This window comes from Monodon monoceros, unplaced genomic scaffold (genome assembly GCF_005190385.1).
Source record: "Monodon monoceros isolate NGI ecotype Baffin Bay Population unplaced genomic scaffold, NGI_Narwhal_1 Super_Scaffold_6, whole genome shotgun sequence".
NCBI classification, from domain to species: domain Eukaryota; kingdom Metazoa; phylum Chordata; class Mammalia; order Artiodactyla; family Monodontidae; genus Monodon; species Monodon monoceros.
In genome coordinates, this window is record NW_021703783.1 from 9,629,283 (window position 1) to 9,645,910 (window position 16,628).

The 16,628-nt window shown below is 48.7% G+C and overlaps 1 protein-coding gene across 1 annotated transcript in view; it reads left to right on the plus strand.

Moving 5' to 3' along the window:
* Positions 1 to 16,028, plus strand: part of FAM234B (family with sequence similarity 234 member B) — a 35,920-nt gene extending 19,892 nt beyond the window's left edge. The window contains exons 6-13 of the mRNA XM_029204886.1: positions 4,354 to 4,501; positions 4,845 to 4,986; positions 5,993 to 6,136; positions 6,309 to 6,390; positions 8,816 to 8,971; positions 11,110 to 11,227; positions 12,733 to 12,953; positions 13,535 to 16,028. Coding sequence (XP_029060719.1) covers positions 4,354 to 4,501; positions 4,845 to 4,986; positions 5,993 to 6,136; positions 6,309 to 6,390; positions 8,816 to 8,971; positions 11,110 to 11,227; positions 12,733 to 12,953; positions 13,535 to 13,540 — 1,017 coding nt within the window. The 3' untranslated portion in view covers positions 13,541 to 16,028. The remainder of the gene's footprint in view (positions 1 to 4,353; positions 4,502 to 4,844; positions 4,987 to 5,992; positions 6,137 to 6,308; positions 6,391 to 8,815; positions 8,972 to 11,109; positions 11,228 to 12,732; positions 12,954 to 13,534) is intronic.
* Positions 16,029 to 16,628: the final 600 nt, after the last annotated feature.

Consider the following 16,628-nt stretch of genomic DNA (forward strand, 5'->3'; position numbering starts at 1 on the left):
TGCAGGATGGTTATGAAAATTAGAACTAACATATATGAAATGCCCAGAGTGGTGCCTGTTTTCCACCCAGCGTACACATTGTCGGTTTGACTATATATATTTAACTTTTATTGCAACTATAAAACAATGAGACAGACGGATAGAAAGCTCATAAGATATATAGAGAAAAAAATTGTAAGTCAAACAAGTAGCAACAGCAGCGCCCAAAGAAAGAGTCGTTCAAGCTGTTGCAGGTTGTGGTTCTGGTCCAGTGGTCCCTAAATTATGCTTCTCAGTTATGCTTTGCTGGAACCCCAGTGACCTGGAACTAGTTATTCTCTGCACAGATAAAATAATAGTAGTTTTGTTTTTTTTTTTTCCCCGTAAATCACAGGAAAGAATGTATTAATGGACAGAATTATCTCAATTTTAAGTTTTTATTCCTGAAGCTTTTCTCAGAGCTTCTGTCAAACTTTCTCTTAGACTTTTTCTCAGACTGTCTAGTGTGAGTCTGCCAGGAAAGGCTCGTGGACGACAATCAGCCTGGAATATTTGTGGGAAAATGTGGCTACCGATCATTGTGCCTCATTTGATGGCTTATTTTAATTTTACTAGACCTGGTTGTGATTTTTGTAATGTATATACGGAGTGGAGTTACAGAATCTGCAAGTAAAATTATTTAGAATGGAATTAAACCTATCAGTACTGTATGGTTTTCTGTCAAGAGCACCATAAACTAACTCAGAGAGCTCCACCAGTCACAAGTTTCAGGAGCCCTGCTCTAGTGCCTCAGACGAGACTTTACATTTGTGAGGTGAGAGAAAAGAAAATAGACGGTGAGGGACAATTCCGAAGGCTAGTCGCTTTTAGGGGTCCTTTCTGTTTGTTTTTCTTCAACTGGTCTCAAAGTAGACTGAACCAAAATGTCAGGAATTCTTCACATAATCTTTTTTCATTCCAGTCACTGTGAATAAAGAGACCTGGGAGTAGGGAACATTTTAATGATTACATCCATCAGGGAGTGATTCTCAGAAGGTCCCAAAGTGGAAAGTATGGGGAGTTTCTTTTTTCTTTAATTTAATTTTTATTTTATATTGGAGTATAGTTTGTTTCCAATGTTGTGTTAGTTTCAGGTGTACAGCAGAGTGATTCAGTTATACATATATATTATATCCATTCTTTTTCAGATTCTTTTCCCATATGGGTTATTTTTTTTAATCTTTATTGGAGTATAATTGCTTTACAATGGTGTGTTAGTTTCTGCTTTATACAAAGTGAATCAGCTATACATATACATATATCCCCATATCTCCTCCCTCTTGCGTCTCCCTCCCACCCTCCCTATCCCACCCCTCTAGGTGGTCACAAAGCACTGAGCTGATCTCCCTGTGCTATGTGGCTGCTTCCCACTAGCTATCTGTTTTACATTTGGTAGTGTATATATGTCCATGCCACTCTCTCACTTCATCCCAGCTTACCCTTCCCCCTCCCCGTGTCCTCAAGTCCATTCTCTACATCTGTGTCTTTATTCCTGTCCTGCCCCTATGTTCTTCAGAACCTTTTTTTCTTAAATTCCATATATATGTGTTAGCATACGGTATTTGTTTTTCTCTTTCTGACTTACTTCACTCTGTATGACAGACTCTAGGTCCATCCACCTCACTACAAATAGGGGAGTTTCTTTCTAAAGGAATTATGGTTGTTAGCAGAAGCATAGCAAGACAGTGAACAGGTTTGTGTGTCCTGAACAAGTTTAAAAATCTTGGCCTTGACATCACATCTGTCTTCTAGCCAGCGGTGGTGGACGGGATGACAGTTCAGGTCTGACTGAGGGACCCTCCCTAGCAAGGGGGCTCTGTTACAGGAATGGCTTCTCACCTGCTTCTACTCTGTGCCTTTTTTGGTGGTGGAGGGAGGGGATATGGTGGTGGAGGGAGGGGTATGGACTAGTCTCCATTCTGCCTGGAAAGTGATAGGCAAGACTAGAAAAATCTTGGAGAAGTGGTGGGTTCAGAGCAGTAGCTTCATCTTCATACTGACTTTTCTGACCTCTATACCAGCAAAAAAGAACCTGAGGAACGTGTTTGCTCTGAGCTGCAAATGTGGAAGGAGGAATGAGACGTATTACGTCTATGATATAGAGGGGCGGCATTCTTAGATCTGGGGCTGGAGTGAGGCGGGCTTGGGACACCTGGACATGGTTGGGGTTAGAGAACAGATCTGGGCTAGCATGTCAGTGGGAAGGAACCTTAGAGGCCATGAAGTTAACCCTCTCACACTGTGCTACAGTCGCTGATACACTGTTCCAAATACATTGGCACCCATTCCCTCTGAGTCCTCAGGCTGATGACAATAGTGCTAATTTGTGAGACAGTCCATTTTGTTCCCGGCCCACTCTAGAAAATTCTTATTGGTGAGAAATCTGCTTTCTCATAGCTTCCATTCATGGTGCCGGCTTCAGCTCCATAGAATACTCTGAATCTAATCCTCTTTCTACATGAAAGCCCTTTTGCTGGAAGCCTGGTCCCTCTAAAGCCTGCTATTCTCAAGGCTAAACAGTCCCAATTTCTCACACTGTGCCTCATGCAAATGATCCAGACCCCTCTCTTTCTCGATTTCTTTCTTTTTTCACTACACTTCGTCCGTACCTCTTTTATAATATGGTACCCATAAATGAAAACAGTATTCTATTTGTAATATAACCAGTTATATCAACATAAGGAAATTGTTGCTTCTTTTGATATAGACTCTGTTTATCTATAAATGCAGCCAAAGGCTGTGATAGCCTTTCTAAGAATCAGTTTTTGTTTATAACCTGTTAAAATACCCACGTCTTTTTTCCCTACTTCTTTCATTTTTTTCCTTCCAGTTTTATTGAGCTATAATTGGCATACAGCACTGTATAAGTTTAAGGTGTACAGCACAATGATCTGACTTACGTGCATCGTGAAGTGGTGACCGCAGTAAGTTTAGTGAACATCCATCATCTCGTATTGATACAAAATTAAAGAAATAGAAAAAAATTTTTCCTTGTGATGAGAACTGTTAGGATTGACTCTCTTAACTTTTGTATATAATGTACAGCAGTGTTAATTATGTTTCTCATGTTGTGCATTATATCCCTAGTACTTATTTATCTTATAAGTGGAAGTTTGTACCTTTTGACAGCCTTCATCCAATCCTCCCTCCTACCATCCTTCCCTCTAGGAACCACAAATCTGATCTCTTTTTCTATGAGTTTATTTGTTTTTGAAGTATAACTGACCTACAGCACTGTGTTAGTTCCTGGTGAACAGCTTACTGATTTGATATTTCTGTACCTTTCAAAATGATCACCACGATAAGTCTTATTACCATAAAATACCCACGTCTTAATTAATGGCCTAATCTTTTCTTCCAGATTTTGATCCATCTTCCAGTCTAAGACTTTTTGGAATTCTGAGTCTGTCAAACAGCATATTACCTATCGCTCTCAGCTTTGTGATAAACTTGAATTCTGTTCATTCAGGTCTTTGATAAGAATGATTAACAGGAATGAGATAATAGCTGGGTGCTGTGCCATTCCACTGAAACCTCCCTCTGGGTTGGCATTGGCCCTTTCTCGGGGTACACTGAGAACCACATTTCTTTATCTTGTCCATAAGAATTCATGATGATAAACTCTGTCAACAGCTTTACTGAAGTCAAGATACCGATGTAGTCCTTATACTTCCCAACCAGTGACTCTATTCCCAAAAGAAAATCCTCTAGCGCAGGGGTTGGCCAACTATGGCCTGCAGTTTGTTTTCATAAAGTTTTATTGGGACGCAGTCACGCAGTCATTCATGTATTATCTATGGCTGCTCTCACGCTAGAGTGACAGAGTAGAGTAGCTGCTATGGAGACCATCTGGCTGGCAAAACGTCACATATGTACTGTCTGGCACTTCACAGAAAAGGTTTGCGGATCTCTGCTTGATAGTGAGGTTGATGGTGGCCAGGCCAGATGTGTATGTCATGACGGGAGCACAGTGCCTGCGCTGATTCTCCTGGGACCAAATGTTACTGGGGATTTCTGGGTATGGGGGTAGAGACCGGGGGTCGGCTGTACTCTGTTTAGCTCTAGGCTAGAGTTCTTTGCCTCAGGAGACCTGAGGCAACAGCTCTGCTTTGGAGAACTTGCCCGAGCTACCATCTAACAAGGGAACGGGGCATTTGCCCCACTTTCTAACTTCCAGGGAAATAGAACGAAGTGGGCTTGGCTTTGGGTTTTCCAACTTTGGGAGGTGTTTCTGACCTCTTAGCTAATGAGGAAGCAATGACTATCTAGAGAAACGATTTGATTCGGAAACGATAAGGCGTCTATGGATTCAACACCCGTCTTTCACTTCGTCAGCCAGATCTGTGCTTCCTGCTGGTGTCTGGCCGGACGGGGAATCCCGTGGGCCGACCCGTGAAGTACAACATCATCGGAGTGGGGAACCTGATCGGCCCTCAGGTTTACATCACCACCAACGGGGCTGCCTACATCCTGTTTGGCTTTGGTAAGAAGCAAGGCTCATTTTTGCTACTGTCCCCATGGGTGTATGGTGAGGCCCTCCTTATGTGATGTAGAGAAAGCCTGGAGTCAGAAAGCCTGGAGTCACTGACACCAGCCCTCTGTCACCTCCTCTGCCTGGGCCCCCTGCGGCGGGGCATTCACTCTTCTCCAATGAGAAGCTCTGCCCAGCGTCCAATTAAGCACTTCCCCACTCGTTCCCTGCTGGGCCGGGCAGGCTGTGTTGGACCCATCCACCTGCCCAGGCTCTGGGTCTCTCACTCCCATCCTCACCCTGGGAAAATGCTGTAAAGTTCACCTTCTCCGTATTGGTTCTTCTGTGCTGCTAGGAAATATCCAGGCTGTCGCCCTGCGGGACATTTTTGTTCAGGCCCAAAATCGAGACAGCTTACCACCTTCCCTGCAGATAGACGAGCCCGAGTGGGAGAGGCGGAGATCCATCAACCTGTCTGAGCTCATTGACATTTACAGGTGGGCAGCTGTCTGGCCCCGTCACAGTGAAACCGAGTCATTGTCTGGTTGGGCTGGTGAACACGTGGGCAGACGTTTGCGGGGGAAACAGTGCTGGCCTTCATATACCACCTTCTGACCTGGTTAAGGGGAGTTACAAGGGCTCTTCTCTTGGTGACATGAAGCGTTGACGTCTACGTGTGGGTGACCATGGCGTGTGATCACTTCGCACCTGGGCGGCAAAGAAGGATATTTGTTTGGCGTGGCAGTCAGAGCAGGGCAGGGTGAGACTGGGGAACCGCAGGCAGGGAGATAGATTTGTTTAGCACAACTGCTTGTAAAACTGCTGAAGGATCGGCCTTACTCTTCGCCCGTATTTTTCTCTTAGTTGAAGAATCACTTTGGCAGAAGCAAGGGCAGCATCCGTGAAATCTTATTTTTTTTCTTGTTTATTTCTTAACTAAAAGCATGTTGTTTGTTATCTGCCGTGGATTTTACTCATTTCACCCCAGGCCTGGGTAATAATTGTCTTTGTTCTTTTCCTCCCAGAAGCTTCAAATCATTTTCTAGCATTTTCTCAGGCAGTATCACATTGTGTCAGTGCATTTGACAGATGTTACATAGAGTGGTCCCGGTTGTACAGAGGGAGAAGTAATTGGATGCAGTGTACAGCGTGAGCAGCTGTCCGAGCTTAATGACAGTTTCAAGCATCCTGTCCCGACCTCCGGCCCCTTCCCTGCCACTGTCCTCAGCTCTGTTATCTTTCCCAGAGCATCCAGTGTGAGATGCACTTCTCCTGTCAGTTCCTTCTGAACCTGCCTGAATTTTCTAGGGCTCCTTGGTTTCTACAGAAACCAAGAAAAGGAGATTCAACTGGAATGGCAGAGCGCCCTGCCTGACAAGACACTGGTGGAAGACAAACGCAAGGGTCTATACAAACATGTACGCCAAGAGGAAAAGCCCAAGTAAGCAGGGCAGGAATCTCATCCAAGCCTGAGACTAACTGTCGGGGTCTTGTTTAACTCAGCGATGGGGTGGAGCTCCTCCAGACGGTGAAGGTGCCGGGTTCCAACAGCAGCAACCTCCTGATCACAACCAGCCGAGGCCTTGTTCTGCTCCAGGGGCAAAACCTCACACCTTCCTGGACCTTGAGCCTCCAAGGCCTGCGCAGGTTGGCAGTGTGCTCCTCACGTCTGCTTTTTGTTCCACTTGCCCACGTTGCAAAATCACCCAGAATGATTGCTCGATATCTGGGGCTAGTGCAAGGGAAGGGGGCGGGAAGGAGTGAGGTTCTCCTCTTTTTCTCCTTCACTTCTGGTCACTCACGTCGTTGTCACTTGCAGCCAGCCTACTCCTGGGTATTTCACGGATGACGAGACGTTAGACTTCCTTCTGCAGATACCGAATGGAGTTGGGCTGAAAAAGGTAAAACCTGGGGACTCAAGATCAGTCAAAACATATATCCAGTATAAACTTGGTGTCCAGCCCTGCGCTAGGCATCGTGAGAGATAAAGAGAACCTAAAGTATGGTCTCTTCCTTCAAAGAGCTCCAAGTCTAGCAGAATGGATGAAATGAAAAGTCACAGTGCATTGCTAAACTCTACAGCATCAGAAGCTTTTTTAGCTGCCCTCCTTCCTGTGCAGGAGTTCATTCTGGATTCTCAGTGTACAGGAGCCTTCTGAAGTCTCTTGATGGGGAAAGGCAGGTATAAATAAATGTACTACTTCAGTACACGTACTCCTAGATTCCACAGAAGGTGGGCAAGCCGGGGTGTCTAGGCTGTTACGGAGGACTTCATAAAGGCGGGGAAGGTGAGCAGAGCCTTGCAGCTGAACTGCGTTTCTGGAGGAGGGTGGGTAGGCAGGCAGGGGCAGGGGCTCCAGCCCCCTGAGATAGACGGTAGGGTGTGTTCCAAGGACACACATAGGTCATTCTGATTTTACGTCAGGTTGTACATTGTGAGGATTTGATGACTGGATAGACAGTTTTCATTCCTTTAACATTACAGGCAGAATTCGAGTTTTTAAAATTTCTTTTTTTATATAATCGACTGAGCGTTTTGGTTTATCTTCAGCATGAAATATGGATTTATATACGATTGTACCCTGTTCCCTGAGAGTGACTTCAGCAAACACTTAATCATTGCCTCTCATGTATGCCAGGTTCTGTGCCAGGTGCGCAGACGATGGCTGTGGAGACACAGCATCAATGAGAACAAGCCACTGCCTCGTGTGGTTCAGTCACCGGGGTGCCTGTACCTCGGACGTCGTGGTGAGTGCTGGAACGGAAGTTCGCACGATGCCACAGGGACGTGGGGAGCAGATGGAGGGAAGGGTGTCGAGAGATGCTTCCCGTCATTTGGGCGTTAGATGTGCGGAGTCACGAGAGCAGAGAAGAGGTTTGCTGGATGGATATAGGAGGCTGGGCAGAGGGGCCTTCCTAACAGAGTGGTCAGGACGCGCTCAGCTGCTGGAGGGCCTGAAAGCCAGGCCGCGGAATTCAGATGAGACGTAGAGCCTAGTGTTATTTAGTCATGAGTAGGGGACAGATCCGAGGACACAAGGACCACTTCGGGGAGAGTCTTCAGGCAGTGCTAGACAGGAAGGAAGCAGTGTCTGAGTGTGTTTCAAAGATGATTCAGGTAGAGACTGAAATGTCCGTTGGCTTTCCCAGCAGGATGAAGGAGGAAGGGTACATATGGGTTGGTTTAGAGCTGAGATGCTGAGGGTTCAGGCTTGGGTTTTAGTCCCTGACTCCACTACTAATTGGTGACCGTGGGCAGATGACACAGTCTCACCCAGCTGTAGTTTCTGCATCTGTGAAACGGGAGTAATAAGACCACTTGCCTTCATAGGGTTGTCGTGACGGTTAAATGGAATAATATGTGTCACTGGCTAAAGTGTTTTAGTGCAGTGTCTCTAGACTTCTTTTCTCCCCGAGACTAATGAAGGGAATCTTGGACTGCTAGCCTGCTTGCCCTCTGCTTGCTCTCGGCGAAGCAGAGTCTGATCCTGGGCAGAGAACGGCAAGCCCAGGACACTGGGGGCACAGGGAAGGGACTGTCAGGAGGTGCAGGGCAGAGACACTGAGGAGAGAGGCCGTGGAGATGCTGGGGCTGGAGGTGATGGGGGGAGTTTCTTGGGGATTTTGGCAAAGGAGAGGCTGTTTTGTTCTAGAACTGTGCGGTGTGAGGTATTTGGGGTGACAGGAGATACAGGTGTTGCTGGGGATTATAAATCTAATCCCCTTAATTATCCCTTGAGAGATGCAACTAAGGAGTGAATTTTTCTCTTAATTTTATGTTTTTGTGCCTATTCAGACTATGCTCTTTTAAATTTGAGACTCCCTTTGGGCTGAGCTGCACCTGCCAGGATGCACACGACAGAGTCAAACTTGTAAAGCTTTTAGCCCAGGGGACAGGACAGAGCTGTCGCCGAATCACGTTCCCCGTAATCGTAATCGTGGCAGCTGCATCGCTGGAGGGAAGGGATGAGGGTCGGGTTTCAGCCCCTCCACGGTGGGATGGCTGCTCCGTCCAGGACTGTCCCGAACGCAGAATAATCAGTGTCACTTCCTGTCCCCGAGCCTCCATCCCCTCATCTGAGGACGCGAGGAGGCCGAGATGACTTACAATGTCCCTTCTCACCTGGGAAGGCTGCAGTCCTTTAGACTCTATCTAGGGTCCTGGGCCTATTTAGCGCTCTCTGAGCACCCCGTTGTTTGCATCTGGTAAGCTCCGCCTGTTAATGTATGTGGTATTTGCACGTCCGTGGGTTTTTGTTTGGGTGCCCGTGTGTTTTCCGCTGTCTCTCTGAGGATGGCCTGTGCTCACCGTCTTCTCTTTTGCAGGTGATCGTGGTGGATGGGGACTCTGGCATGGTCGCTTGGAGTTACAGCATTCCGTGTCACATGGAAGAAGCTCCGGCCACCTCAGCAGCCGCTGTGGACCAGAAGTCTGTCTTCCTCTTCTGGGCTGAAGGGCTGTCAGCTGCATCGCCCAATCCTGTGAGTGAGCCTGGGAGGGTCCCTCTGTCACTTTGTCAGATGGCAGCAGCTCTCAGGGCTGCCATGCCTGGTCTGCAGTGGGCAGGGAGGGTTTCATGGGGGCTGAGGCTGGGCTTTGAGGTGAATAAGCTGAGATTTCGGAAGTGGGCGGGGCCGCAGGGTGGCAAAGCAGGGGCGGGGGGACGCTGGGCTGAAGGTGAGGGTTCACCTGGGGGATCACGGGAGAGAAGCTCCAATACACGGAAGGCAGGTTTGAGAATGTCTTAAATGCTGTCCTGCAGCACTTTAACGGGGTTGAGGAGGCACGGGGCCACCTCTACAAGGTGCCTGGGGATTTTGAGTAAGACTCACCCTGATTTAGTCCAGTTAAACACAGCTGACCAGCACCTACTGTGTGCCAGGGACCTCGGGGTAAACTAGGAACAGTGCTGCCCTCTGCAGGAGAAGACGGATGGTCCCTGGCGATCGGGTAGCCTGACAGAGGGAGAGTCCTGTGTTCCTTAGCCCTGTGCTCTAGGACTTAACTTTTTTGAGTCTCATGCTCTTTATCCGTTAATGAAGATGCTAATATGGTCCCTGGCTTTCGGATCAGATTTCCATAAATGGTTGTCCTAACTCTGCAGTTCCCTGACATGTGAATGTGGGCAATCTACCTAACATTTAACTTCCCGGTTTCCTCCTTTAATAAAATGAGGGGCTCGGATCAGGTGACTCTCAAATGTAAGTGTCTATAAATGACCACAATACAAAGGCATATTACCAATGCTGTAATAGAGGTGCACATAGGAAGTTTAGATGGAAGCACAAAGGGAGGGGGGTAGTCATTTTGTTGGGGGCGATTAGGGAGCTTTTCTTGAACAAGGTGGCATCAAGTTGGGGACCTCCAGACAAGAAGTGTTTTAATGTGTGGAAATGGGCTCACGAGGAAGACGTCTAAGGGGGAAATAAGATTGACCAAGGTCAGGTAAAGTCAAGTGAAGCATGTATTTGTTTCACAGATGTTCTTAGAGCGTGGGGTGTATAGGCATATAATCGTAGGAGGCCAAGGAAGGCAGATTGGGGTTGAAAGGCATAAGACCTTGGTTTTCGCGCTAAGGAGTTTGGGCACCATGCCATAGGCAGTGAGGAGGGAGTTGGGCTATTTTCTTGTCATGTTAGCTGAGCCGGTGCTGGGATACTGAGGTGTGTGGGAAAGCCCTCTCCTGCTCTGTGACAGTGGTGGGAGGGCACCGCGAGCTTCCCACACACGTGTCCCCTCCCCTGCTGACAGTGTGGAAGCAGGGCTGATACTCACTTCAGTTGTGTCGAGTGGTGGCTTCTCTTGTTGCGGAGCACGGGCTCTAGGTGCGCGGGCTTCAGTAGCTGTGGCTCGTGGGCTCAGTAGTTGTGACTCACGGGCTCTAGAGCGCAGGCTCAGTAGTTGTGGCACATGGGCTTAGTTGCTCCGCGGCATGTGGGATCTTCCCGGACCAGGGCTCGAACCCATGTCCCCTGCACGGGCAGGCGGACTCTCAACCACTGCGCCACCAGGGAAGTCCCTGATGTGCATTTTTTTTCTGCTGTCGGGGGTCAGGAGATTGACACTCAGGCCTTGGAATTTTTATATTACGATTAGTGAGTTCTGTTTGGTCCATTCCTGTTTATTTCAGGAACAGATAAGATTTTTGTGATTTTTTTTTTTTTTTAGCCTGACTCTTGTGATTGGCTTCAATATCCAGTGGAAGCAAATGTCTTTGGCTCAATATATATATTTTTAATATGCAGATTTTGCCTCCACGAAGCCCCCCTGCCTGCTGTCAGGGAAGAACCTCTTCCTAATACTCCGTTGGCACCAGACTGCGAGGGCCCCCATCAGTTTCTGTCCTGGGGCATGCCCATTTCCTTTCTTCCTTTCTTTTTCTTATAAGCGAGAAAGTGTTTTCTAGCTCTAGTGGTTTGAAGAAGTTAGTGTTTAATCAGTGTTTTCAGCTCTTGGAAATGACATGTCTCTCGTATGTGGGAGTTTCTCTCAAACACACCCTCATAGTTGGGATCGCAGGGGATGAGTAATCACCACCGTCTCCACCACCCTTTCATCTGAGTGACATCGTACGCCGGTGTGTGGACTGACCTTTGCTCTCACTGGTGCTTGTTGTCAGGATGTCGTCCTAGGAACCGAGCCACCCAGCCTTCACCACCTGTACCTCCTGCATCCAGCCTTCCCCTCCATTCTTCTGGATCTGGCCAATGCCACCGGCACCGTGACGGCTTCAGAGGGTAAGTCCCAGGGACGGTGGGGTCTGTGTACACAGAGGAGGGGAGCGGATGTGCTGGCCGTGGTGAGGGTGATGCCATCGTCCCACCAAGGGGAGGGTGTGTGCCTGCAGATGACAGGACGAGTGCGCCGAGCTGCTCCCGTGCATTTCCCCTGGTGGCCCTGGTTCCCCGGGGCCGTCGCCCGAGTGCGCCCTCCCAGCACCCGGCTCACGGGGTGAGGGCCCGCAGCCTCCAAACATACTGGAAGCTGCGGGGCAGTGTTAGCCCGTCCCCAGGGGTCCACGGAGCTAATGTTTCAGCAGGTGTTTACTGAGCATGAGCCATACACCAGGCGCCGTGCCCGGTGCCGGGAATACAAATCAGACTAGTTTCTCCACCTTGTAGAAGCTTAGGACCTGGAATTCACTGCAAAGGATAAAGCAGAGGCAGGACGTTTCCTCAAGGCATTCGTTTAGGCTCAGTAGAGACTTTCTTTGGACTAAAGTCCACATGACCATCGCATAGAAACTGGCACCAGGAGAAAAAGGGAAAAAGAAAAATCACCTGTAATCTGACCACTCATAACCGCCCTTAACATTTGGAAGTGTTCTACTTTATATATGCATCTAAATAATATCACAGAGCAAAACTGGGATCACATGTTAGAGACCTGTAATGCAAAGCCCTGGAAAGTCGGCCACCGCAGCTGGTCTGGGATCGTCTGATGGTCCCTTCCTCGGAGGGTCCCGTCCCACACTGGCCTCTGGGAGTCTGCAGTCCTGCTGGGGCCGGCCAGGCCGGCCATGGTTCCTTTCTTTACTTCTTTTCCGTATTCCCTTGCCATTCAGAGACTTGCTGTCTCCTTACAAACTCGTTTGCCTTGAAGGTGAGGTTGCTGCTGTGACTCTGGGCCCACTGGGCTGCACTGGGAAGAACAGCTCATCTGGAACTTGCAAGTACCCCTGCCCACTGGCTCTGTGCGCAGCAGGGCTGCGGTGGGGAGGTGTGAGTTTGCAAAATCCTGTGACTGGATCTAAATGACCTCCTTTTCAGTAGTAGCATAAATTGTTATTCAGTGAACGTTACGTAATGGTAGTTAAGAATCAAGACCATTTTTATTACAATACCTGGTTTATAGATGAGGCAAAATAAACACTGGCTATGTACATAGCTTATGCCACCAGCTACCGACAGTCTAGGAATTCTCAGAATTTCTAGTTTGTTGTACTCACTTTTCTACCAAATTGTCGCCACAGTTGGCCATTCCTCTCCCTTCCTGATCTGGGGCTTTCTTAGAAGTAGCTTCGGAGAAGCACAGGTACAGAGGCTGAGAATTTGCTGCTTTGCACCTCTGGGCACCCATCGTCTAGTCAGTGCCTTGCGTTGATTAGGTGCTCAGTAAACTTCCTCTGTGAATTAGCAAAGGAGGAAATGAGTGAATGAATCCAGTTGCCGAACCAAACCACTCTCCTGTTAGCTGAAGTCTTGTGTCCTTGTTAACTGCTCTTGTTTTTGTCTTTCCTCAGTTGGGATCAACGACCTCTGGAAAGATGCCTTTTATGTTACCAGGACAACAGGGCCAAGCTCTGAAGGGCATCCCGCACCCCTGGTGGTCAGCAAGCTTAGTCTGCGGTGGGCAATGATGGAGGGCCAAGTGGTCCAGCTAAAGGAGACGGCCCCCAAAATTGGCCGCGGGGAGCTGCGAAGATTCCTCTCTAGGATAAAGTTCGTTGACTCTCCCTACCAGGTGAAGAGCTTGTGAAAGAAATGGCTGGTTACTACTGAGGGTTGAAGACACATCATACCAACCCCGAGTCTGCTCTTTAGAAGATTTGGGGAGTGGGAGCCTTCTTGAGTAGCCGGGTATCAGGAAACAGTTATTTTCAACCAGTGTTATTTTGTAAGGGTACTTCATGACCATGAACTACTGCTCAGCTGTTTTGAGCTGGAAATGGTACCGTCTCTCTTAGGAGACATTTGGAGGTGAGGGCTCCTGGCTTTTACTGTTACCCCTGGCCTTTTCCGGGTAAGGGCTCATTGTGCCAGCATTGTGCAGGGCTTCTGACAGTTACATACCATGAAGAATTCTCTTACTCAAAATGCAGCGCTCCCTCCCACCCCTCTGAAAATACTACGGTCTAGTTCAGTGTTGAAGAACATATCATGGAAAAAGGTAAAGTCTCTGGGCCTTTCTGGAGGGACGCTTACAAACCACTGGGGCTAGACAAAAGGACAGGAAAATAGAGGGATGTTCTGACATTTAGGGTCCCTCCATGTCTCTCCCGTGAAAAAAATTAAAGTCATTGATGCTTGCACTCTTCTCCCTAGATCTAGGCTGCTGGAGTCTTCAGTTTCAGAAGAAGCGAACTGAATGGTACCGTCTCTCTCCAGCTGGAGAGGACGACTTCTGTCACCCACTCCGCCACATCTGCGTGAATGTTGCCAAACACTTTGGAAGGCACTTGGAGGTCTTGGATAACAGCACGATCCGTTTGGCTGGGGTGCTGCCCTTCCAACCCCCTAATTAACCCCTTCTAGGTGTTCTGTGTGGATAGTTTGGAAATGTGAATCTTGTGTTATTTTTTGTGTGTCTAATTTATGAACCCTTGCTGGGAAATTCCAGTGAAGTCCTTCCCTGGAACATTTTGTTGTGCGTTACGCCCTGAGTGTGTATCTGTTGGTGTGGTGATGAAACCTTCTCTAGATAAGTATGTCCTAAGCTCCAGGGACCCAGGTTCTCATCCGTCCGAAACACATCTGGTTGGTTTGGGCCTCTTGAGACTCCCAGATAGCCTACCTCTGACTTGGAGGGCCCCTCAGCATTTCTCCCCTTCGTCTCCCCCTACCTGTACCTCGGCTACAGTAGAGAGAAAGACTGACACGGGGATGGCGCGAGCCACCCGGAATCCTCATCTCTTCCTTGTTTTGTGGCTCCTGTCTCCTCTCTCCTCACATGTTCCTTTGCTCTGTATTCAGTGACCATAACAATAACCCTGTTCCTATCAGAAGGGGAACAGGAGAAGTTTAAACACCCCACCTCTGACAAGGTCCATAGGTTATGGACGTGGTTCGGGTAGTTCCTCCAGTCACGAGCGTTTTACCGTGGTCACTTCGGACGTGCTCAGGTGTGCACCGTCCACAGCTTAGAGGAAAACTCAAGTCAGGAATGCCTGAGGCTGGCAGCCTCGTCCCCTTTATCTCCGCCCTGCTTTCTCAGCATCTTCTCCTAGTGGGCGTCCTCCTTTCTGCCTCTCATTTTGCTTTTTATTCAGGGATATTTTTGCTTTGCTTGCATGAGAGTGAAGCTGTTTCTGGACTTTGGCTCCTCGAGTCCAGCATGCAACCATTCTGCCCTGTACCCTCCCTTCCTTGTAGAGCCTTTGAAGCAGAGTATTTTGAGAATATGTCTGTGTAAATACTATAGCTTTTTATAAATGGAGAAGTTCTTTAGAATTATCTCCAGAGCTTATTTCTTCCTTCTTCTGTATGAATATGTTACTTTATCAGGTTCTCCCCTAAACTTCTAGGTCATTGTTTATATAGCAGACAATCCCACGTTAGCTGGGAGAGAACCGCTGTTCTTCTCAAACAATTTTGATAGGTCATCCCTGAGTGCGCTCGGGTTCTCTCTTTACTTGAGCCCTTGTCTTTTTAGCTTGTGTTACTAAAGAGATTCCAGAAAATCGGGATGCCAGATTTAAAGGGGTATGTCTGAGTTGCCCACTGGTAGGCGTTGTGACGTAACCGAAGGTTGGTAGCCGGAGCTGTAAGCAGGCATGTTGCCTGGCCTGTAGACCGGCCTCGCCAGGTTTCTGCCCCCTTCCCGCCTGAAGTCCCTGAAAGCAAATTTGGTTTCAACACTTTGGAAGGCACGTGTGGGTCCAGCTTCTTGTGAACTTGGGAGAACAATTAGGACACACCCAAGAGTCTGGGATTGATTTCCAGATTCACTTCTAGGGTTTGAATCTGCCTGGGCAGAAGGGCGTAGGATCTAGTTCAGTCTAGCAGAGAAGCCTAAGGCCTGATTCATAGTCAACCGAATACCTGAAGCCTGAGTGGCGGCCTGGGCTGGGCCACCTCGTTCTCTACCACGTGGAGGCTTTCAGGGCTGCCAGCCACTTTAGGCAGGAGTCAAACGCAAAGTTGTTTACGGAGGATCTGGTTTGGGAGGACTGTTGGGGGCAGGAGACTATATTTATGCTGGGCGAGTCCCAGAAACACCTAAGCACCAGCTAGGGAAAACAGCGGCCCTAAATTCTTTGTGGTGTGTTTGCAGACTAACTTCACATAGATTGTTTGGTCTCTGATCAGTTTGAATCTCTCTTGCTAAACACAGGACACAAGCTCTAGGTTTCTTCTTCCTCCTGCAGCCGGTACAGGGGGAGTAAATGGCGGCTGAAGATCGAGGAAGCTTCACCTGATCGGTGTGGGTGCTGGTCTCGTCCAATGTGTCCCTAAACTTCCTTCTCCTCGCAGGCAACCCCCCAGCCAGACGTCAAAGATAGGAAGTGCTCTTCTCTTTCGGGGTTGCCAGCAGAGCCAATCAAGCGCTACTTAGAAAGAGGATTGGCTTCAGTGAATGCCGGGGTGTTCCTTCTCCCAGTCTCTCCTCTTTCCTTCCCGTGCAAGCCCTCTACCCTAGACGACATCCTCCCACCCCCAGAGGGGCTCTGCTCCCCCTTCTAGTGTGGTTACCCCCACCTCGACTGTGAATGGCCGCCCTTACTGCTTGTGTTAGAGAAGAGCCGGCTGGTACGTTGTCAGGAAGCACTGTTTAAGATGTGAATCGTTACAGAACAAATAAACACTGTGTGTAGGAGCATACGTGTGTGCTGTTCTCATTCTTCTCAGCCATCAAGGATGGCGGGTTTTCCCTGACGGAAAAGAGAAAGGGCGAGTGGATGGATGCAAGGTGGGGCTCAGAGGGGAGTGTAGACTGCAGCCTGGTTGCTGGGGGGCTGCCATCCTGTCCGCATGGCCTCAGTGGGCCGTTCTGGGGGTGGCCTGTCCCCGCAGGCTGCAGGAGCCTTCTCGTGTGTCCTAGTCTCCTGATGGCTCTGAGGATAATGTGTAATTAACGTGATGTGACATGTTCCCTGTCGCGGGGATGCAGGACACCGCGGTAGGCAGTGCAGAGGATGCCCGTTCTACGGGTCAGACCTCCTAGGAGAGCCTTCCAGTGTGTGGCTTCCAGGAAAAGTCAAGTGCACCACGGAAAGCTGAGCCACCACCAACTACCCACCTCCATTCTTCCAAATCCAGGACAGATGGCCAAGTTGGTCGGCCTCTAGAGGGCAGGAACTATATTTTACTCCTCTTTTTATCTCCCAGAACCTGGCATATAACCAACAGTCAGAAAGGCGAGAAGGGACTTCTGAATGAGTGACACGGGGGGCGGGGGTGGGAGATTGGAGTGAGACCA